This window comes from Plectropomus leopardus, chromosome 19 (assembly GCF_026936395.1).
Source record: "Plectropomus leopardus strain MGB_pleo_1.0 chromosome 19, ASM2693639v1, whole genome shotgun sequence".
Taxonomy (NCBI): domain Eukaryota; kingdom Metazoa; phylum Chordata; class Actinopteri; order Perciformes; family Serranidae; genus Plectropomus; species Plectropomus leopardus.
In genome coordinates this window covers 12,361,917-12,386,360 of record NC_142194.1, presented here as the reverse complement: position 1 = coordinate 12,386,360, position 24,444 = coordinate 12,361,917, and the positions used below count along the sequence as shown (strand labels likewise).

Below are 24,444 nucleotides of genomic sequence, written 5' to 3'. Positions count from 1 at the left end.
AATTTTAAACCAACAGTGGGGGAACTTTGGCTCCGTTTCCCAACCAGAGAGCACGAACAGCGTGGAAGCACAATGCCAGTGTGTCATACATTTAAACACTGTTAAATTAAAGGCTGTTTACTGTTCTCAGAGGCCATTCATCTTACTCAACGTTAGGCTGCTTCTTGCAAATTTGTCAGTAAGAGCTTCCACATGCCAAGAAGAGGAGGGGAGAAAAAAACGCCGGGGTTATCAGAGGAGGGTTTTCATAGCGTGTCTCTTCAGTCAGCCTGTAGGTAATTAGCCACCTCCACACAATAAGGCCATAAGTCATTAATCACCCAGACCCGAGCAGGAGTCGACTCACTGTGAGCAAGACGTTTGGAGACAAAAAGTTTTCCGCCTATGACAGACTTCAAAATGGCCCCTGTCAGTGGTGTGTAAATTATAGGGCATGTTGAGTGCTGAAAGACAAGGGCCCACTGTTTAACTCACTGTTGCTCTTTCCTTTGCTTTGTGTGTTGACAGACTCTCTTCGAGGGAAAATTCCCCTTTTCTCCGTTTCCCATCGGCCGGCTTGTAACTCAAAAAGACACGCTTTATTGTGAGTATACAGAATACACACACGCAAGTCACCCACATTAGGGTAATCTGAGTGTACCACTTCCTGTATTTTATGAAGCCTCAGTAGAAGAAGACAAACTCCAAAGGTCAACGGCTCAGTGAAACGCAGCTTTAACTCTGTATTCCTATCGTTTACTTTGCTTGTCAAACCGAGGAAATGATGGAGTGGTGATAAATATGGGGCTTGTTTGGAGAAGCAAAAGCCTCTCTCCTGCAAACATAAACCACCATGTTTTTTCAGGATGATGGAAGACACACTTCTGAGCTGATTGAACGTGCAAAAAGTCGTCTTTTTTTTTTTTCTTTTCATTTTGCCTATGTAAACAAAGATCCGCCTGTCTTTCCAGAGTACATAAGCACTGAGGGAGATTTATTGAAAGCAGCAAAAGTTTATATAACAACAGGGAAATCCCTTGATTGGGTCATTAATACTGCTGACAAAAGGGTGTTAAATTCATTATATGACCATAACATGTGTAACAAGTGTTTGAAAGCTGTTTGATGTTTGTATTTTGGTGCTGAAAAAGTCAGTTTCCACACGCGATTGTGGGCGTTGTGAGGAGGAACATCAGCTCAGCGTGGCGGTGATGATATCCACCACCTTCAACCATAATAGACAGTGTAACACATGGCGTGCAGCTGTGCAAAAGTGACCATTTTTAACATCAGCGTGTCTGCAGCGGGCCACGCTGCGCTGATCTGTTCCCCCTCAGGTGAAAGGCCATGAGTCTTACTCATGCCGCACTTCAAAGCAGAACAGGTGGGGCCGTCACCATGATTCAACACGGAGTCACAAAGTCATCCACTGTCTCATGATCTGACAGTGCTTTACGTTCTTAACATATGGGAAAGAGATTCTCTATTACTACGTAATGATTGATAGACTTTAACGTGGTTGGACAGATATATGTGAAGGCCAGTTAATGTACTAAACAGACGTACCAATTACCTCAATCCGTATGATGCAACATCTGCCCCAGATGACCTCAAGACTTCCTTAATTAAATTAACTTTTTCTAAACTTGAGCTTTAGACATTAAAAGAATGTTAAACTGTTGTTGCTTTCACTCTCACTCATTGCAAAACCATGATGTAACTGACACTGTACAGTATCATAAATACTAGTTAGACAGCAGACTGTGCTAAAAAAACTCTTGCTAAAGAACTTGCTCATAAATTCAAATTTCTTGTGCCGGAGATTAGCTTGCTTTTCCTTTTTAAAACAGGAAAAAAAGAATATATAATCCAACATATGGTATTACTGGTGATTTATCAATGAATGCTATTTACCACAGCAGCATATCTACCGTTTGTTTCCATTTATAAGAGTGTGCTGTCCAAGTTGACATGTTTAAAGATGTTTTTATCACTTAGATTGAATTCAAAGCTAATGACTGCAAATTATAACAGGTTTTTTTTTTATCCATCTATTCGTCTTACTACTGAAATAATAGCAACACATTTCAACTTCAGAGACACTTCACTTTAACACTCCCTATGTAGTATGTACAAGCAGTTTATAAATATATAATAAATTGTTTATAACAAACAATAATGTTGTTGTAAGCAGCTAAGAACATATCTCCAGTATGCATTAGTATTAGTGTTTATCAGTGATTTTACTTTTACCTATGTAGACGTATTTGACAAAAATCATCCCCCACTCACTGTGCTGCAACTATTAATCAATTATTTGCCAGCTTTTATATTAATCCCCAACTAATTTGATAATCGATTAATCCCTTTGAGTAATTTTCTAAGACAATAACAAATCAATATTCTCTGATTCCATTCTCTTTAATATGAATATTTTCTGGTTTCTTCACTCCACTGTGACAGTTAACTGAATATCTTTAGTTTGTGGTCAAAACAAAACATTTTAGGATGTCACCTTAGGTTTAAGGAAACACTGATTGACATTTTTCACCATTTTCTGATATTTTATAGAGCAAACAACTAATCAGTTAATTGGAAAGTAACAGATTAATCGACAATGGAATTAATCATTAGTTGTAGCCCTAATAGTATTTACCACAGCAGAATTTACTGTCTGTTTATTCACCAACCTCCACTTATGTCCTCATGCTAACTTATAAGTGTAGACAAATTAATAAACATTTATATCTGCTTAAAACTACATTATGAAAAAAAACCCATTTCTTAATTTTTTTTATATAACTTTCTATAAATGCTGGATAGGATTTAAGTGTAACAGAGACACATATTCATCTGACAAGCTGTACTGATATTTTTAATTATTTGTGATAATTTTAATTTCTCTTTTTTTGGTGTATAATGGTTGTTTCATGAGAATTTCTCATGCCTCTTGTGTGTTTGTACTTTGCTCTCAGGTCTCAGGAAAGATTTCAGTGACACTTCTGGTATTTAAAAAAGGCTAAACAAAATAAAAATGTAAATGTGCTAATTAATAAAAAAAAAACATAATTATTACTCAAGTTATCACTATAAAATCCCAAAACTGCTAATTAAATGTTAATTTCCAAGCAATTCAGTCCACATTACAAGCTCAGATGCTCTACTGTCGTGCAAAGAATTTATGTCCAAACCTAAATTCAAAATAATCCAGTAACTGATAGTAAGAAATCAAATCTGTTGAATGATTTATTGTCTAGTTCGTCTGCTCGTACACAAGACCGCAGAGTCACACATCAATTAAATGTTAAGAAGTTAATGTTCAGAGATCTTAATCCCATTTGTTTACATCATGTTGATGTGCTGCTGTAAATGAAGAAAGATGGGTCACGTATGATCTCCACTGGCTTCATGGCTGACTGGTTGCAGTGCTGAATTGTGGGTTAGGGGCTTTATTACCATCTATCACTGAGCTATGTTTAGGACTCATCTGCATGAAGGATGGCTGCGTTTGATGAATGTGACATCTGACCGTTAATGATGGTGATTTTATTGCTGGAGAACAGCCTGATTTACTGAGGATGGATAATAACACTGTTGGCTTGATTTAGTTGATTTGTTTTAAAGAGGCTGATTAAATAGTTAGGCCCCGCTTTATTTCATGCTCTCTGCTTCACGGCTTCATTACAGCGATCACAAAAGCTGTGGAAACGTCCCACATCTGGTGTCATCGTAAATCTTTGTTCAGCCAGCTCCTCACTGATATCAGTAGCTCGTTTGTCTTCGTTAATGAAACGATAATCCACAACCTCATGATTGAGACGATTCAGCAAGTTTTGATGAGCCCAGGAGATAATGCATTTGAACACACACACACACACACACACACACACACACACACACACACACACACACACACACACACACACACACACACACACACTCACACACTGTACATACTGTAGCTGCGGCACTAAGGCCTGTAAGTGGTTTTAGCTTCTCTACAGCGTAAAGATAACAAAACAAAAACATGCACGCCTACAGAAGCCTCACTATTATCTCTTGTTAAATATAAAAACATGCAGAGGTTTTGCAGTTATATAATTTGTTCTCCTGTTGAACGCCCCTCTGTAAAACCCTTTCAGCCTCAAGGTAACACCGAAAACGCAAAAAGACGAAACCAAGCTTCAAATATGAATATGAGATTTTGCCATGACTGTCCACAGTAAAATTAAATGTAAATAATGCTAATATGCCTTTGTTTGCCACAGCCTCAAAAACAATATATGGACCAATTAAATAAATTAATATTTGTTGGGAAAAAAACACAGTTACATCTAAGAAGCCTACAGCCAAACTAATACCTTAAAACAAAAATAAAAATAAGAAAAGAAAAGAAAAGAAAAGAAAAGCTACATAAAATAAGTGCCTGATTTGACCTAACTGAAAACTCAGTTAATGTTTTATAGTACATGTGATTTTTTATTTTTATTTTTTTTAAATCTCTGTAAACAGCGTCAGAGCTGTCTGGAGTTTAAAAAAAATGCCATCCAGGTAAAAACAGGCTTCATGAAACATTTTGCTCCACACAAAAATAAATCAATGACAATTCTGAGGAAGCTGCTCTGATTGATTTTCCACGTCCATCATCCCGTCAAATCACTCAGCACCGGCGGCCCTCTAACCCCTCTGACTGAGGCAGAATTAAAATAACTTTTGCAAGACTTGATTCAGCATGACGAGTAAAATCCATACAAAGGTCCCGGTGAAATGTGCACAAAAATAGCTTTTTGGTGCACAGCAGGTAAACAAACCCCCCCAAACCTCTCTCCTGTGTGAAATAATGCACATTGAGTCTTCAAAGTTATATTATTTTTTATTTTAGTCAGCTTGAAGCTATCGCAAATAAATACACTGATCCCCACATGGATCCAGTCCCTGCATGAAGTACAATATAAAACTCATTGGGCCTAAATCTCCTTTATAAATGTATAACTCTTTGTCTCTACTGGTATCCTAAGGCCGAGGCTGTGGTCAGTCTTTGTCCATACAAGGCGTACGGGGAGTAATAAGCTCCCGTGGCCGCGGGTACGGGCACCGGGGCCCCGGGTGTAGGCAGCGGGCTCTTTGAATAGGGGTGATAGCGGCTGCTCAGTCCGAGAGGGTGATGCGGGCCCCTGAGGGCCAGCGTGCCAGGGCTGCCTGGGCTGCCATTAGGAGGCATATGCATGTGACACGCCATGGCAGCGGCTGCAGCGGCGTTTGCGAGAGAAGATGACCCCGGGTATCCGGATATCAACTTCTCCGTGCCGGCAAAAGCCGTGTGAGTCCGCAAGTGGCTGAGCAGCTCCTCGGAGGAGGAAAAGCGCTTATCGCAAGGTCCGTTAGCAGACACCCAGTTACACACGTGCGGCAGGGGGTCGTTGGGGAGCATAAACCCGTATGGATATAACGGATGTCCGCTGAAAGACGGGGCCGAGGAGTGCACGCCGTGTAACGGGTGCGTCGGGTACATGAGCGGGTATCCAGACTTGAGCGCGGTGGCGGCCGCAGCAGCAGCAGCCGCAGAGTCATGTGCGCAGTTGGCGCTGGATGCACCGGACAAATGGCTCGTGCAGTGGTAGCTCAGGCAGTAGGGGTCTCGACACAGACTTGCGGACATTAGAGACGGCGGGGACGCTCCAGCTAAGGGACTCGTTCCTGCTTTACTGCATCCCAGCGAGCTGGCTGCAGCAAACTGTGCGCTCAACAGCTGGCTGCTGGATTTGGTGGGGTCAAGGGTCATTCCGTGAGGGAGGAACGGCTGCGGGTAACCTGCATAGGCACCCGCTAAACTTCCAGGATAGGAAATACCCGCAGGTGGCATGGGGAAAACTGTATGACCGGGCTTATATGGGGAAACAGGGGCCACCAGTCCAGAGCCGAGGACGGAGGAGGACGATGAGGTTACAGATGGCGAGTCTGATGTAACAGTCTTGGATCCAGATGTGTTCTCCTGGCTGACATCAGAGGTAATTCCACTTATCCTGTGGCTGCCGTTACTCTCAGTCGTATTGCTTTTATTGCTATCAGATTCCTTCTTTTCCTCCTTGTCCCCCGCTTTGCCCTCAGCCGGCAGTGGAGAGACGGAGGTGCAGGAGCTGGGGCTGCCTGTCCTGGGGGTGAACGGCTGGCAGGTGGCGCTAGGCACTCGGAAACTGGTTTTATCTCCACTGAGGCTGCTGCTCGAGTCCTTCTTCTCCGACGTTTTGGAGTACGGCTTGAAGCTGGATTTGTCGTCGGCTCCGATGTCGCTCATTTTCAGCGGGCCGGATTTGGTCTCCTTATCACTAGATCCATTTGCGGTCACAGAGGACAGTTTAGAGGAGGACGGCGGGTCCGGTTTACCGATCTGAGAGCACGTCTGGGCCAAAAGAGCCAGGGGACTTTTCTTGGCATCCAGCTGTGAAATAGATCAAAACACAATTAATAAAATACGGAAACAAACAAAATCCTCCTGTTCTATATTTTTGTGGTAAATAAGCACATATGAATGTCCCGCGTACAGTTTACGCATTGCGCCTGAACTTATCTCGGGATTAAACTCAAAACAACTCAGCGTAATAGGCATGTAGAGAGCTTATTTGCATGAGATAAAGGAAAATACTGAACAACACGGTGAAAGTAACATTATAAACATGGGCATGAGTTTGCTACAAGGTCATTTATTTTTATAGCGAGTCCAAATTTGACATCGAAAATGTCAGAAATCAACTCTGTCAGGTCGAAAAATCATTAGTGCAGTGTTAAGACGGGGCTGTTCTTTCATTGATATAAGGTAAATACAGTCCTTTATTTCAGCCGTTATTTACCCAATCTGTCCCGTAAAAAAATCAGTCAGGTTGGGAGTGATTTCACAGCGAAAACACAGTTGTTAATTTAGCGAATTGATGCTCGTGTGCGCAAACATTTCCCCCCAAACCGCGCCAGTTCTTACCTCGATGGGACTGATCGGAGTGGACGGTAAAGGCTGAAGGTACTCCGGGTGTAAAATGTGTCCTGCCCGAGCGGTGAGCATTTTCAAAACCTTTATGGGAAGACGACTGGCTTGGCGAGAAGGATCTGCGGGAGGGACGGAGTTGTGGACGGCTGGCCGGTTGATCTTCACTGCGCCCTTCTCCCCCGATGAGCCGCTCTCCCACGCTGGATTCGTGCTATTTCTCAGGACAGAGACCGTGGGCGATGTGATCATGACCCAATTCTCGTGGAAATGGTTGAGAAATACATGTGTAAGGGTAAAATAAAGCCAAACGTCAAGACGGTTATAGCCTTTGGCGGTGATTTAAAAAAAGTTAAATCCTTAAAAGAGACGCGCAGTGCGAGGGCAGAATCCGTGCGTGTCACAGCCGCGTTGCTTCATCCCCGGCGTCGCTCTGACAGTGTGGCTGCGGGTCCGAGAGCGGACTCGGTTTACGTGCGTTAGTGGGCAGGAGAGATCACTCCGCCTCCCTCCTCCACAAGCAGCATGTGAATTAGTCCGCAGATCACAGCATGTGCCGCCTCCCAATCAAAAAGAGATCCCGAAGTGATCTGAGGCTCGAGTGAATGTGACGTTTCCTCCTCACACGGTGCACATTTCACATTTTCTCTCACTGAGCGCTTTTTACTTGGAGTTTTTATATGCGTCTTTGCGTAATTGGCGCTGGGGTGCATGCGCCGCCCCTGCATCCTGTGTGGTTTTGGGGAAGGTGGACCAAGGTGATTAAAATGACCAAAAACTCGCTATATCAAGCTATACATATGGATTAACGCATATTATTCCTAAAAAGCAGAGTCTGAAGATGCTTTTATTGTGAAATAATGGGACAAATCGAGACCTCTGCCCAAAATTTTGTGTATTTATACTCCCTTTTTGTGATTTCAAAATAAGTGTCATTGCAAAACTACACTGTATTTAGGAAGCATGAATTCAAGCCCATCTGATTGTCTCTTTTGCAGATTTTTTTTTGTCGGAGCACGCAGCTTTTGTACCAAAGTGAAACATTAGTTAATAACTTTTGACTCTAGAATAACAGAAAAAGGCCCTTCTGGTCAGATATTCCCTCCAACGCGCACTGATATCCATCGGCATGTTTCACATTTTCTGCAACTTTCTCCTCTCAATCACGCAGCCTGTCATCTGTCAGTTCCCTGTCCTGCACGCCAGTTATCTGTCAGCTGTCTGCATTTTTTTGCGCGCGCGTGTGTGTGTGCGCGCCTCCTTTCAGTCATATTCAGGTCAACTACTGTAAAGTGAATCCACGAGAAGTGGAGTGAAGAAGTGATGTGTCTCTGCCTCACTCCTCCATCATCATTCAGGCCTGTTAGTACCCCTGCTCTGGTAAAAACTCAAAACTGCGATTTGGAGATAAGCTCTGAGGCATTTTTTTTTTTTACAGAGCTCTAATTCTGCTTCAGACATTCATTTAATAGCATGTAATTTTTCAAGTCCTTTTTTGTGTGTGCTGCAAATTAAAAATATTCCTCCACATTTCCGCCACGTTCAAGCCTAAAAATTCTTTCTTTTTATTCCAAGAGCGTTTAAAAAGCTACTTTTGTAGGCGCCATTAATCATTCAAAGCTTCCACATTTCTTCCCATCGAAATAGACCCACTTATCTTATTACTCAATAGCCTATAAATGTCTTGCTGATCAGGCGAAAGTTAAACATATGCAAGTGTTTTTTGATTGATAACAGGGGTGCTGTTTTCGGCAACGGCTGTCAGGCTCTGACACAGCGCTTTGAGTTATTAGGGCAGAGAAGGGCGACCATAAATTTCGACCGTCAGGCAAAAACTCCTTTATTGTGGACGTGATGGATGGCTCTCCGCGGCAGACACCAAATTCTCGGCTTTATCCTTAAATGGCTGCCCATTTTTTTCGTCGCCGTAATTCATTACTTTTAAACAGAAAAGCTCGAAATCTCCTGCTAGTATTTCACACAAGGACACATTTATGAATCACCCAGAGTCCGTGCAAACACAGCCATTTACAAGCAGAGGTGGGCAGGTAGGTGATTATACACAACACAAGCCTCTATCCTGGGCTGTGCATTTAAAGATTAAGCATTGATATTATAATTAAAGGATTCATTCGTGTTTTTTTTTTCTTTGAAAGTCACTTAGAGCTCATATTTCTCATAAATTCAGGAAAAAAATGCCAGAACTTAAATTTCGGAAATAAAAAAGGGTTTTTAACTGAGTTAAGGGATCTTTTTTGCAGCGTAGGATCATATATGACCGGTTTGTTACCAATATTCACTGGTGGAAAGGTTATTTTTTTAAATGTTAAAGGTTACAGTTTACTAGTTACCCTGTTAAACATATTGCTGAATAAATAATGCCACTATTTTAATTACTTCATGCATGCAGCTTTTTACATGTGATTTCTTTTTGATTACTTTTCCAAAACGTGTTTCAAACTAGAAAACAAAGCTGAAAAAATGTGTGGCAAAAGAGCTTTGTGTGCCCGCTTTTATGTAGCCTATATGTTGTCATGTGTTTTCTTTTAATGGGATGTGTTGTGGTGGATGAAACCAAGTGAAAATGTTCACACTGTGGACAGTAAAGGTTTTGTATTTGTAGAAGGTACAACTGCATGGTGAAAAGATGCAAAGACACAGAATAAATGTTTTATTCTACAAATAAACGTTTTATAGAAAAGAATATATTTAAGTGTGACCCCTTTGTAATCATTAACATTTTAATTAGTAACTGTACATTTTTTTTCTCTAACTGACTTGTTACATTTATTTTCTAATTTAATTTCATGTAATTACTCACTAACACTGCCACAATCCGAGCCCCAAGAAATAATAATTTCTATTCATAAAATGTAAAAAGAGGGGTTCACAGACACATTTTCAATAATGATCCTTAAAAAACTTTTAAACTTTCTATTTTATTTTGGGTTTTTTTATACTTATGTTACACTGTGGTCCGTTGACTGTCCTTATCTTTACTCTCGTCCTTGGCCAAAGAAAATACAAAATGATAAACAAAAACACTGGACAAAACCCCAGAAAAAAACTATAAATCACTTCCAGAATCTACTTCAGTTCCTGAAAGTATAAAGTTTTGCTTCTTAAAGTGTTTTCTTTGGATTTCTTCAGGTTTATATATAATCTAGATGAGTTTAATTGGTGGGTGAGATTATCCTTCACCTGCCTCCAGCACTTAGTTTAACTTTCAATCTTGATTTTATGTACAGTAGTGCTGGTCTGTGCAGAAATATAGAGAAACAACTTTACACTGTATCATTGGAGTTCATTAAAAATTGAAAAAAAAAATGGCAATTACAGTCACAGTGACAAGAGCTGCTATTACGTCTGTGTTGTATAATGTATAATTGTATAATATGTATTGTATAATTTAACTCTGCATGTTCCTATAGGGTTGATTAAACAAATGCATGCATATGATACTGTAGTTCATTCTGGTATTGAATCACATTTTGAACTCTTGTTAGTATCTGCTCTATGAAATTGTTGGCATACATTTCAGGTGGGGGGACACAGGGGACACATACCTCTTAATGTTTTGAATGTGCATTTGTCCTTCTAATAAAAAGATGAAAGTAGCAGAGGACTTCTCCTTTGATTAAAGATATTTTAACCTGAGATTGATGCAGAAACGGCACAAATTGGTGCATAGAAATTCACCTGAATGCAGGAAATTAAGTGTTTGACGCTCAAAATTTCCTGAGGGAGGACCCCAACCCCCTATTTCATGTGTCCCCTCTAACGTTGAAACAAAACCTACACCTTTATGTGAAGTGATAGCTGACCTCACAATGAAGAGTAAATCGTTTTTTGAAATCTGCTTTTATTTCCAGACGCTTTGAAGTTTTGGGTCAGCAGTGGGCAGCATGAAGGTAAGTCACTGTCTTCTTATTGTGATCTCTGTAAACGTGCACATGTACATCAAAAACATCACAAAGGCCCTGTAACTGAAACTACTGGGGGAAAACTCATGTGCAAAAGCCCTTGACATATAGCTTTTGGGAGAAAAAAAGAACGGTCGATAAATGCTGCATTATAATGTCGAGCAAATGGAATAAGAAATTCCCTCGACATGACATGAAAATTCACCTTGTGGCAGCCGGCACAGGGCGCGCCACGTCAGCAGCCAGACAGGCCGACTGGATCTGACAGGTAAAAAGGGGAGATGATGGTTAGAAGGTGCTATTGTTTCATGCCGCTTTCTTGACCTGTCAGGTCCTGGCGCAGAGGCCTGGATCGAGGACCTCCTTGTCACATGAAAACAGTCTTAAAAGGCCGTTATCCAGCCTATGGTGATTGCTCCTGTTTAATTGATTTGCCTTGCACTGAGGCCTGTCACATTAATAATAGTTAAGTACAGCCCCAGTGTGTCACCCAGAGTGGTGCGTCTATCGGGAAATTAACAGCCTTAACTAACTACTGTCTGTGAAGCAAGAACTGTGAGATCATATGAGAAGCTGAAGCTGTGATATTTATAGTATAACTGCACTCTGCAGATATGTAGCAGCAGTACATTTTCTTTTTTCCCCCATATATGTATATATTTTTTTAAGGCTGCCACAGTTTGACCAGTCTCATTTAAATAGCTATCTAAATGGCTATACCATCATTAGGAACCACCATCCAGAGTAAAACAGTGAGCTCCGCTGACAAGTAAATGGTGTTGAGTGAATAAGACTCAGATTACGCTCTCCGCCACTTCACAGGAGCCTTTGACAGGTTGCAGTAGACATTAAGTCTCTGTGATATTTCCATGACTGACTGACAGCTTGAAATTGCTCCCATCACCTTGATAGCATGGTAATGCACCTTGCATGTGGACCGTCTTTAAAGTGCAGGAAATTAGACTCCAAGTTGAGAGTCGCCTTTCAACCAAATATGACAAGAAAATAGACTGCTTTTCTTCTGTGCCCAGAGAGGGAAAAAAGGGCCCCACAGAAGCTGGCAGAGAATAAGAGGTTATAGGAGAAAGTGTCAGGAAGTATTACGGATATTATGTGTTTAAGACAGGACATTTCAGATACTTAGAAGTCATACCCATTCCCCTTGACTACACCCAAGATATTTTACTCCCCCCCTCCTCCTCCTCCACATCTGTGTCAAATACTGTAGCGTTGACTTCATTTGCAAGAGCTCAACCCGGAGCTGACACGGAGAACTTGCACTATCTCGCCGGAAGTCAGACGACGGCAGCGCAGCATGACGGAGAGAGTTAGAAAAGTTGAGGTGCAGCCAAGATCGTGGTGGTGAAGGGTCTTTTTCACGTTGTCTCCTCAATTAGTTAAAGCTGGTCAGGAGTAGGAAGTAAAGCCTATGGAGATTATATGCTGTCGTCCACTTGCCATCAGGTAGGTGAGGATCCTGGCGGGTTGTAGTCATGCTGTAGAGAAGAGTTAACTTCACCTACCCTCCCTGTTAGCTCTGGAACCAACGGCTCAATTCAACCTGACAGCTGCCATATTAGTGGTTCACAACTTTGTGGAAACTTCAAGAAGCTCCTGTAAAACCTACTGTACTGCATCTACTTGTCTCGTAGCTTTAGGGAGAAGGGAAGTGCGATCACAGTGACTTTTGATGACATTGAAGTATGGCGTGAGACTTGATTAAGCTAATTTTGACTACTATAAAAGGTCCCAAATTATGCTTATTTTCAGCTTCATACTTGTATTCTGGGATTTTACTAGAACATGTTAACATGCTTTAATGTAAAAAAAACAACAACATTATTTTTCTCATTCTGTCTAAGATTTTAACAAATGCCCAGTCTGTCCTGACTGGTCAGTGTTTTCGGGTCTTCCACATCTGCACTCTCGGCGTCTCTGCGCCGTCATTGCAACAGTGGAATAACTTTGACGACACTTTCTACCTTTTTATAACATATTTGTGACATCACAACTTCAAGGAAGTCCTGACGGCTCGTTTAGAGGCACAGTTTCTGAATACGGGCTACGTGCGTGGATTTTTGATTGTTTTCATTATCCATTAATCTGTTGCTTCTTTCTTTTTGTTTTTTTAGTTTTTGATTAGTTGATCAGTCCTTTATCAGAAAACGGTGAAAACGCCCACCGTAATTGCATAGAGCCCCAGTCGATGTCTTAAAATATGTTGTTGTCTGACTGACAGTTCCAAACCCTAAAATATTCACTTTTCAATTGAATAAAATAGAAAAAGCATCAAATCCTTACATTTTAGAAGCTGTAAACAGAGAATTGTTGGGCATTTTTTGCTTCATAAATGATCTGTTATTAACATTATTGTTGATAAGTTTCCTTGATTAATCACCTGATTGTTGCAACCCTTTATTTACTCTCAGATTGGTTGAAATAGACACCATACACAGTCAGTATAAAATCAACATTCTCCACATCGACACTCATGCAACACTCGATGCTGATCCCTCACATTTACTTGTCTAGATTTAATTTATGGAGCCTAAGCCGGGGTGAAAATGTACAGGTAGCGTGTTATGACACTGGAAGCACTGTGCAGGTCGGGATGAATGTCTGTGATGGGCAGATTATTCAGACTAAAGCAGGCCTAAAGAATGATCTTGTCACATTTCACAGGCAGGATTAGGGGTACGCAGGAGGAGCTCTTCAGTCAGGAATTAGCGTCATGTGGTCGGCTGGAGACAAGCATGCAAGGTATTCGCCGAGACAGGCTTGGACACTTACTGCTCCATTTGTCTACTTAGTGATCAAATACCGAGGTTGATGGTTATTTCTCTGTCGTTTGTGGTTTATGTGATATGTGTTCATCTGTGTACGTTTCCATGTTGTGAAATTGTGAGATCCAGGACATCCAGAACCGGGTTAATTTAGCGCCTTTGTATACATGCACCAGACGCGATTATATATTTACAGTACAGCATTAGATACAACACATGATGCCATCTTGACGTGCAGCCCACAGCAGCACCGACTATATTTGTGTCTTTGCATTTTAAATGAAAGCAAGTGTGAGTGTCTTCAGGCTATCAGAATGAGCTATTACCACGATGATTGAAGAGTGAGGGAGTGCGCGAGCTAAAAGACAAAGTAGAAGGGGCCTGACAAATGAAATCAAACTTCATAAGACCTGCCAGTGGTGTCAGTTGTTATCCATATCTCAAGCGCATTATGGTACTGCAACGCAGCGCACTGCCTTCTCATCTGTCGTCTCAAATTCATCACATTCTCGACTGTTTCTTTTAAGTCACAAGTGTCAGTGTGAAGAGGAGTCTTAATTGACAACTGAGTGGCACAGACGTGGACCGCTGCCTTTATTTTGGTGCCAAGAAGGGTTGTGTTGTTTTGATGAGCTATTATTGGCAGAAGCCAGTAGCAGATAGCAGTCGGCCTGGAAATGAGAGGTGACATCAGACAGAGAGGAGCTTGTCATTGTCTGCAGGCGAGTTCAATCTCGCTGTAAGTTAGGAACAGCCTGTTGAAATGTCACTCAGCAGAGTTTCTTATCTTTTGAGGAGAGAAATTTGGTGAAATTTTTTGCTGAAATTATTTAGACATTTGCCGTCCAGATTTTGAAAAGCTAGAACGAGTTGGCATGGTTTCAGAGACGATTCTCTCTGGTAAATTAGATTCATTATGTCGAAAATAGCGAGCTATCACAAGCTTCCAGCCCTCAGATGCGGCACATTTAAGATCTGTAGCCCCAGATTTGCTGCAGTGTTTCTCAACATATTATTTATTCGTCAGATTACACTGAAAGTCTAGTTGTCTTTCATAGCAAGTAAACATAATTAGGGTCTATTTGTTCAACAACAGTGACAACAAAAACTGTCATTTCTTACGTAGCCATGCTAGCAGTTGGTTTGTCAGTTGGCTGATGTGTAGGTGCACCACTGATATGGATTGAAATATCTCAACAACTCCTGAATTATGTTTTTTTTTTAAAGAGTACTTTAAATACTTAAGTATTTTTAAAAGCAAGCACTCCAATGCTTTAACCCAAGTAATAATTTGACTCAGCAACTTTCACTTGTATTGGAGTGTTATTGTAATATATTTGACCCGGAGTACTAATACTTTGACTCTAGTAATAGAGTCGTGTACTTTGTCCACCACTGGTTGGTGGTCCGAACCCTTCTGCCACATAGATAGGCAGCATGGTGGCCAATGAGGGTGACAAGTGTCCGATGTTCCGCGTTCAACTTTTTGACAGTTATGAGTGCACCATCCAGGTACTCATAGGGCAACCTGGTCTCGCTCCGAAGTCGTCACGTTGTTACGGTCGTTCAGTGACCTTCCACGTTAACCTTTGACGTTCTAGGTTTCATGGTGCGTTAACCTGTGATGTTCCGAGTTCGGCATGAGTACGGCTTGGGTATCCACATAATATACAAATAATACACATAATAATATAAGGAGCATAAATGCGCTTATAGGGCAGGTGTGTGGGGAGGTGGATGTGTCCCACAAACAACCAACATTTGTGCAGGAGTCCAGAGTTTGTGTACTGTGTGAGTGTGTGTCCCATGTGTGTGTTTTCTACACCTTACCATGTGCCTCTTTTGCCTAAACCCAACCATCTGTGACTTTGGTGCCTAATCCCAACCATCGTGACAGTCTGTGCTGTTGTGTGAAAATTGGGACCATGCCACGTCATCTCACCATGTGCATTTGTTGACATCACCGTAACAGCATCCTGTAACGTCATAGGTCGACGCTGCAAGGATAACTACAACGTCACAGGTTGACGTGGAAGACTACTGACCGAGCATGACCATGTGACGAGTTTGGAGTGAGACTGTGTTGCATAGTTTACTACATTTTGCCATATTTCTCAGTGTGAATGCACTTATGCACTCAAAAAAGCAAGTATAAGGAACAGAAAATATACAAGAAATAATTGAGACACAGCGCTCATCTATCTTTTAGTGTCTAAACACCACAGAAGAAACAGTATTCACCTCCATGGTGCTGGGGTGGAGGCAAAAGTCTATCCGTCTGTCCTGAGCTATCCCTATAATATGATTTGAGCATCAGATTGCACTCACCATAAAAACTAATGTAAACTCTTGATACTATAACCAGCACTCTGAGCACATCTGGCATATATAACCATCTCACAGTAAATCAATGAGGCGTCTGTAACAAGTAGCTCAATAGAGGCACTTCTTAATCACAGTGCTCTCCTCTAATATTCACTCAGTTGGCGTACAGTGTAAATAAATAGCTCTCAGCGCAGTGCATCTTACTGTACATTGATCACGAGCACGAGACCCCAGGCAACAATGCACAAAAGAAAAATGGCTTCCTTATTTTCACTCATCCGAGGCTCCGTGCAGCCCTTAATAGACAGAATCAGAATGTCTGCTGTGGTGTTGCAGGCTTTATGAGACCATTACCGCTTTTTATTGTGTATCCCTGCACTAATGGCTTTCTATAGTCACTCTGATTTACAGCCTGTCAGCTTTGTGGCTGTCCATTAGAACAGGAGGTTGACATCAAGCCAGTGGTTGAAGTGCCCACTGTTAAAAATAAGGAAGTCATGTCTCACACATAGACGCCAGGCTCCTAAAACCTCTGTTCCAAAACACACTCATGGCAGCTTGTTTTCCAGTGTCTGTCTTTTCATACGTCGCCCCTCACCTTATATTAACTCAGTTATTGCAGACAAATATTGCTCTGTCCCTGAGTGACATAAATGACACATTTCTGCAGAAGAAGTCTGTCAAATCCATTAACATGCATTAACACTTAATGTTTGGAGTCATCGGCATTAAACTGTGCTTTTATGGGTGCTCTATTATAGTGCATAAACTGTGGTCCCAGCACTTAAACACATCATTAAATATTAGTTTGTCATTAGAATTTTATTTTCAGCTTTGATTTTGTAATGCGTTATGGGTTGGGTGGTATCCTTTTTAGTTAATTACTGCATGAGTCACCCGCACATAGATGAGTGTTGCCGGTTCTGACATCACTTATACATGGCAAACACCTTTTAAACTCAAAGGATAATTCTGGTTTATTACAAATTCAGACATAATTTCCTACAGTAATAATAATACTGTACTCAGCAGAGTAATTGCTGAGATCTGAAAACATGGTAGTCTGACTCACCGGATGTAGGCTGTGGCTTTAAGCTTGCCTTTAGTTTGCTATTTATGACGGCATGTTACTGTTTTCAAAATCACCGTCGCTACATGAAACAACCTTAATAACCTCTGAACTAACAACCTAAATGCTGAAAATGGGAAGTTTTGGCAAATAAGGCCTGAATTGGCATTAGTATGTCTTAAATCAATATTTCAAAAATGGAAAAATTCAGAAACACTGTATGTGGGATTTAACAACTTTTTTGAAAAATTAAAATAATTTGTAATTTTTTTAGAAATAATTCAAATTTACCCACACCAAAAAGAGATGTTTTATGTTACAATAAATATTTGTGAAAAATTCTCTCTAAACCTATGTAATAGATGTTGATTCATGTTTATTTTGTTCAACTTTGGATTTTTATAAAAAAATGAAAGACTAAATTTAATTTTTGTCATATGGACCACTGTATTTTTTTTTATATTGATCTGGTCTGTAAATTCGACATCTATTGCACGTCTGTTTGTCCTGGAAGAGGGATCCCTCCTCAGTTGGTCTTCCTGAGGTTTCTACCATTTTTTTCTCCTGTTAAAAGTTTTTTGGGGGGAGTTTTTCCTTATCTGCTGTGAGGGTTGAAATTGAATTGGAATCACTATTTATACAGCCCTTTGGAGTTTGCTTTGTAATTAGGCTACAATGAACTTTGACTTAATTGATCTGTAAAACACTTTGGGTTGCCTTTGGGTATGAAATGTAATATGTGATATATATATCCCTAAACATGGATGCCTGTAATTTCAGACAAATTAGGACCATTTCCACAAATCAAAAACACAAAGATCGGATATAAAATGAGATATTTACCTACACCATGTTACCGCTGCCTGCCGGGATGAACACATGCAGACAAACAGGAAGGAATGTTTAATATAAAGGGGATCTTAAATGGATCACTATACAAGTAAGCCACCTCGGACTTTTATCTCCGTTGGCTCTTGTATGACCTTTCATACTGCATTTTTTTATGTACAGCTGGACTAACTTTAGAGCCTGCTGAGTTGCAGGACAGTGCTCTTACCTAAAATAATCTGTCCTGAATCTTCCATAAACCTTACTTTATTAGCTCATACACAAGGATCATCCGTGTGGAATTATAGTGGAGAAAAAAATGCACCCGTGACAATTTAACCTCCTTCAGATGTTCTGAAAGGAAATCGTACAAAACACGCTCCGCACTTGATACATAATTAGCAAAATTTACTGTGAAAACCACAGATAACTCATCAATATTTCGCCGTCTTTCCCTAATTGTTCGTGGTGCATCAGGGCCACAGGCGGGGGTAAGGCAGGTGATCCCTGACGGGGGTGGAGCTGGTCCTGCTTCACATAAAATCAATTCTGGCCTTTGGTGTTGGCAAGCCAGCGGGGCTGGGGGTGAGGAGGGGGAACGCATGTCTGACACCTCCTGACTTTTTCATGAGGCAGTGTTTGAAGTTTTAAACCCCCACAGAGGATTCTTGGGGCGATGAATATAAAAAGGGGTGCAGCTTAAAGCTCAGACATATTATCATCAATAAAGACCCTGTTTGATGAGGAAAGTCAATTGAGTTGATTTTGATGTACTTCCAGTGAGTAATTTAAAGAGCTGAAAGAATTAGAAAAAATATTTCACCCTTCAAAAGCTAATTTATTTGAACATCGGCACCATGATGGCTCTTCAATAACAGCATGTGTTTTCTTTTATGATGGACGCCCTTTCATATTAAGCTGCTCTTAAGTCGCCCTTGTCTCAAGTGGTTCTGTTCTCTCTCTGTTCACGCACTGTGGTGGGCACAAAGAAGAGGAGCATGACCTCAAAGCATCTTTTGTTGCCGAGGCAGTGGAGGGTGGTGGCTGTGATTCATGTGATGGGGTGAGGAGGTGTGGTAGGTACTGAGGAGGGTGGGCTGACAATGACAAGCTTGAGTTCTGCAGTCCCGGTGGTCCTGTCTTTCAGCTGTTCTTGTAATAACTCTACTCTGCCACTCTCTACAAAATGTCTGATACTAACATGTTCATCCCCGAGTGTTTGACGCGTTTTTCTGTGACTGAAGTCTTGGTTGATACTTAAGTCTTTTAGATACACACTTTTAAAAACAGTTGACAGATTATGAGACAGATTTATTAGTCTCGTTTAGTCTTGTTGTATTCTATATGTTTCACATTATCTACAAATCCCTTAAGACCAAAACCAACACTGAGTTCATCCTAAAAACAATTACTGTGAGGTAACCAAAGACAGATTTAGTTTATTCCTCTGTGCCACCAAGATTCATTGTAGTCCAAAAAATATTAAATTTACCCAATCCCTAGATGAAATGTTGGCATTGTACATTCCTATAAACCACACATGTGAATGAATGAATGATTTTTGAAATTTTTGTCATGCAAACTGTTATGCCAAGCTCACATGGGCTTTTAAGACACAATAAAAACAAAGCCAAGACCAGAGTCCAATTTATATTTTTTCAGGCATCAATACAGAGAAAATGGAACAAAGCAGCAAAAGGATCCTACGTAATCAGAAAGGCATTTATTGTGAACAAAACCCCAAAACAAAATAAGTATTAATTAATCAAACTTTCTTGCCTTTTAATTGCAGGCATTTGTGACAAAATTGTTTAGACAAATCATTTCATGGAATATCAACTTTCTTAATTCACCATAGTTTGTACACTTTCAAAGGTAACACACACATAGCATTGAATGTTATTATGTTGCAGACATGTTCAAATTTCATGTTTCTTTATGCTTTAACAATGCTGTGGTTAACTTTTGGTGAGAGAAAGAGTATGACTTGGCTTAAAATACCGTTTTGATGCCACAACCACAGCTGGGAATGCTTTAATGTGTCGCTATAAAACGCTCAGTTTCGGAGGCAGAATCAACATTGAATAAGCATACATATTTTTAGAACTACTTCACTTCAGGAATGTTGATATGATATGTATGAAATGTACAAATGTCAAGGATTTGTGGTTTGCAGACATGTCAAATGCCAACATTTTTGTTTGGCAATTAAGCTGATTAAATACAGTATAAATACTAAGTGATCCATGTCGTTACATTTCATTACCAAGAACATGGGTGCTGTAATTTATACTGAGTCAGCTGCATATAGGCTTCACCATACAGCTGCTGTAAATACTCACTTGGGAGCTAAATGTGCATTAATTGCAGGTGAAAATAGTTCCTGACAAATGCACTTTATATTCCTGTTTGGTCAACATTTGCTAAAAACTGAATTACTCAGCTGTTAAAAGATATTATTTAGCCGTTTCTAAAAATGAAACTATATATTTGTTAACTGCTTTGAATGACTTTTGTCTTGAATAGGAACCAATGAGTTTAGGGCTGAGAGCGACAGACAGGGTAGGAAATTCACAAAGTATTACAAGTATTACAAGACGCACTAATGCATTGCTGGTTTTAGTTTTAAGTGTCGAAAAAATAATTCTGAATTAAATGATTCAAAATAAATCTATAAGTGTAAGAAGTGACAACTTTCATCATTTTATGTGCCTATACCTCCAACAAAGACAGACCAATCCTCACAAAAAATGTCATCATCAAATTGGATTTGTAAGATAATTGGATGAGTGACAAAAATAATAGAGAAATGTACACCCTTTGTGCTCTTCAACAAATAAAGCTGTTTACACACTGGAAAGCAAGGAAAAATACTTACAGCCTTTCCTGCTAAAGGTTTTTTCTTCCAACCTCACAGTAATTGACACACATAACATTGAACAGTGCTCCAAATCCAAAGGAGTGTCATTTGCTGGCTTCCTCTTAACAGATGCTGGTGCTCGTCTCGGGGAAGTGCAATGTCCTGGATCTAGTGGCACTGCCATATAACTGCTGTATAAATAGATTCTTATGACAGAGCCATTCATCTCCAGCCATGAACACATCAACATTAAAAGACAGCTCACCGAGACCTCTGCGCTTGTTAGGGCAAGATCAGCAGTCCAGATGCCCAAGATGTAAACTCGTGAAGGGAAGATTAATTTATCTGTCATCTCTGCCTTTGACAGTAGTTATAAATCTGATTTAGCTGTTGAGCAGGGGCCATGACGAAGGGCAGTTGGACATTAAGATTTCAAAGGAGTGATATCAAGAGGACTAACTCGTGACTCACGGCCCGCCACAAACGGGTCAAAAGTTCTCGTTGGCTGCACCATGTGTGTGGTGTTATGTTTTGAAACTTTAAGGGGTGAAAAAAAGGCTTTCGCTCATTTCTTCTTCCTTGTGTTATTGTCAAAATGGCGGCAGTCATGTGAGGCGCAGCAGGGACAGGGTGTCAAAGGAGCTATTTACTGGTAGATGGATGGGAACAGGCGATACGAGGTGGTCACATCCTGTGACCATCTGCACGGGAGTCATGCTACTTATTCAGATCGGACACAGATGCTGGGGCATAACATGAGCCTCTATGCAGATATTTGGACGCATGACAAAATGTTTAGTGCCACAGTTCCTCGCATGTCAAGTGGATTCTGACATGCCAGTGTTTTCTACAGGTTCATTTGGGTTGTTTGGCAAAGAGCTGCTCTTTTTTTTCCTCAATGTTAACTCCCAGTATTTGTATTTTAGTTAAATTAACTTCTTAACTTTCTTCAGAGCTTCTAGTCTTAAGCCGTCTACAGCTACAGGTTCAGGCAACATCAACATTTCGCTCTGTCCCGGACATTTACTCCATTTTTTTCTTCAGCTAAACCTATCAGAGGGTTAAAGAAACTCAGAGGCATTTGCTGACACCGAAATTACTCTGTGCATAACACATTGCTTTAAGATGCTTAAGGTGGGGGATAAAACGTCATACCACATTAAACAGCTAAATGACCTGATCACAGCGATGTGTAGGTGTAGCGTGGGTAGGAGGGGCGACACGCGATGATGAATCTCTTCCTTTGAAGCCCTTTTCTTTTCATCGTGTCTCTGTTGCTTTCACTCAGATGAAACCACACTCTTTGTATGGTAAACAAGACGATTTTGTGACGAGAACAAAGAGTGAATGGAGGTTTTTAAGGGAGTCTATTGTTACGGCACATATGGATGTCAACTGGAAGGACACTGAATACACTGAGCAGTCCTGTTTACTCACCTAGTGTTGCTGTACAATGTAGTTTGCTGCAGTAACAGAAAGTGTATATTTACTCAAGTACTGTACAATTTTGGGATGCAGTATTTACACTCTACTTGAGTAGTTCCACGTCAGATTATTGTATACATATACCATGATGCTTCACAGAGAAATCTTTGACTTTTTACTTGAGATTTTTACTTGGTGTTGTATTTGGCAGAGATAAAGTCACATCTCACTGCATATATAATGATTATTTAAGACACAAGGCTATATTAGACACAGATATGTAATTTACCTGTACTTTTATGAAGGTGTAACAGCCGCTTACACATTTAGGCATCAGAACTACTAAAGGTGTGCTCGGACTAAACACTAAGCAATTTTTTTGCATGGTGTGATTACATACAAAGTCAATGCAAAGACGCTAATACACACAAATCTGTGCCAGATGACGCGATTACACATGAATAAATGTGCAAATTGAAATGTTGCAACTTGAGCCAAAAAATCTCCATAACGCGCTGTTGCAAAAGCCTATCAGAGTTGAGATCCTGTTTTATCACCGAAAATCAGACATGGAGGACAAACTTATTGCTGCCATCTGTTGGCACCCAGAGTGTCAGTGTACTGTACAAAGAAAGAATAAATTGGAGAGGGCTTGGAGAAAAGTGAGCGAAGCCTCAGGACTACATGGTAAATTCTTAAAAAATGCATTTGTTACCTTATTCCAGCTATAGGTTGTACTTTACTTCAAACCAAATTAGCGCTAATGTTAGCTTAAGCTGCCATCGCCAGTTATGCAGCACAACCGTTAATGATTGTAGTTGCCAGAGTAATGCATGACTTTTGCATGGTGCATCTACAAGGGTTGCAAGAGTCCACACTGCCAAAGTGATGTTGCACCATCAGATACGCAGCTTTTCAGGGGTCTTGTGAAGTGGATTGTTGCATTTCACTTTTTTTTTTTTTTACCTGTGCAGACATGGATGGGCGGAGAAAATGGAGAAACAATGTTGTGGACATGAGTTTTGTTACAATGGTCGCTACAGCTTTGGATAAAATTAGTTTACTGAGAGGATAAAAGATAAGCATAAAAGATCCAAACATTTCCTCATCAAGAATTTCATCTTCATGTGGAAAGCATCACTGCTAAAAAAAACTTTGTGCTTTTACTTAAAGCGAGCTTTTCGCTGAACAGCAGCCACAAGTAGCAGTTAGGGTAATGGTATATACTAAAACTTGTTACAGTAGCATAGTTCGAGAAGAATCAGGAAGTCAGAAAACCGACTCAGTAATGTCAGTTACAGAGCAAAATATAACTAGCTTTAGCCACTATAATCTACTGCTCATACCAGACCAAATAAGGCTTTTGCCGCAAAACCCCTGATTATAATGAACCTAAGGCTTTAGGTTTTATTGCTTTTGAATTCAACTTTTAATTTAATAGTGATTGTGTCTGTCAGAAGTTACATAGTATTGCTTTAAGGAAAATTCTGGATGCACTTACATGTAGGCTACTTGCAGCTGAGTTTTTTTTACATTGTGGTATTGCTACTTTTACTGTAGCAAATGTTTTGAATACTTGATAAACCACCGGTCTGCTGTTTTATATCATGGCTCATTTTTCATCCTCAGCACCAGTAACTCACAGTGCTAACTCTTAATAAAGTAGATTTCAGTGGTCTCCTCTTCCTGGTAGATTCCCATACATTACAGTACAAAGTAAGTCATAATGTACTGCTGACTTAAGTGAACCTAATTACATTAATGATGGCATCAATTACTCCATTGGTGCGGTTTGGCCACTGTGGTGCATTTTTCCCAAAGCTGTGCCATAGAGGACAGTGGGAATTTTGACTTGTCAAAGCGTCCAGGGCCAGAAGCAGGATTAATGGCTGCCTGCCTGCATCCAAGGTCCTTCAGCAGTAATTGCAAGCAGAATCTGACTCTATGATCTCAGCAGCGGTATGCAACATGCCAAAACAGCCTGCTTTTGACAGATTGCCTTCCTGCAGTAATATCTTAAGCACGTTCGTTCTCTTAAATTAGGCATTGCATGCCTCCCACACCACCACAAAACAGGAGCAATGACTTCTTTCCACATCCTCTGAATATATATCTTAGTATATATTACCCCGCTTTGACAGATCGGAGTTAAAATCATTTTTTAGTTCACAAAATCTGCTTTTGTTGGCCGAATCACTTTACCCACAGTTGACAAGTGTTGGGAAATGAAATGTTTTAAATAAAAAATGTAATATTCATCTCTCGCAGCTTTGCAG

General features: G+C 40.5%; 1 protein-coding gene and 1 long non-coding RNA gene across 4 annotated transcripts in view; one reads left to right on the top strand and one right to left on the bottom strand.

Moving 5' to 3' along the window:
- Positions 1-24,444, top strand: part of LOC148186320 (uncharacterized) — a 174,257-nt gene that overhangs the window by 33,138 nt on the left and 116,675 nt on the right. For all 3 annotated transcript variants that reach the window (XR_015774950.1, XR_015774952.1, XR_015774951.1), the window contains exons 5-6: positions 508-583; positions 10,828-10,866. This is a non-coding gene — a long non-coding RNA (uncharacterized LOC148186320). The remainder of the gene's footprint in view (positions 1-507; positions 584-10,827; positions 10,867-24,444) is intronic.
- Positions 4,834-7,591, bottom strand: LOC121958528 (zinc finger protein 503-like). Its single transcript, XM_042507494.2, has 2 exons — positions 6,953-7,591; positions 4,834-6,418 (listed from the first exon to the last, which is right to left on the bottom strand). The coding sequence occupies exons 1-2, from the start codon at positions 7,205-7,207 to the stop codon at positions 4,982-4,984; spliced, it is 1,692 nt and encodes a 563-aa protein (XP_042363428.1). The 5' UTR covers positions 7,208-7,591; the 3' UTR covers positions 4,834-4,981.

Coding starts and splice junctions, on each gene's coding strand:
- LOC121958528 (XM_042507494.2), bottom strand. CDS start 7,207: ATGATCACATCGCCCACGGTCTCTGTCCTGAGAAATAGCACGAATCCA. Junction 6,419..6,952: donor CTCCGATCAGTCCCATCGAG/GTAAGAACTGGC, acceptor TCTATTTCACAG/CTGGATGCCAAGAAAAGTCC.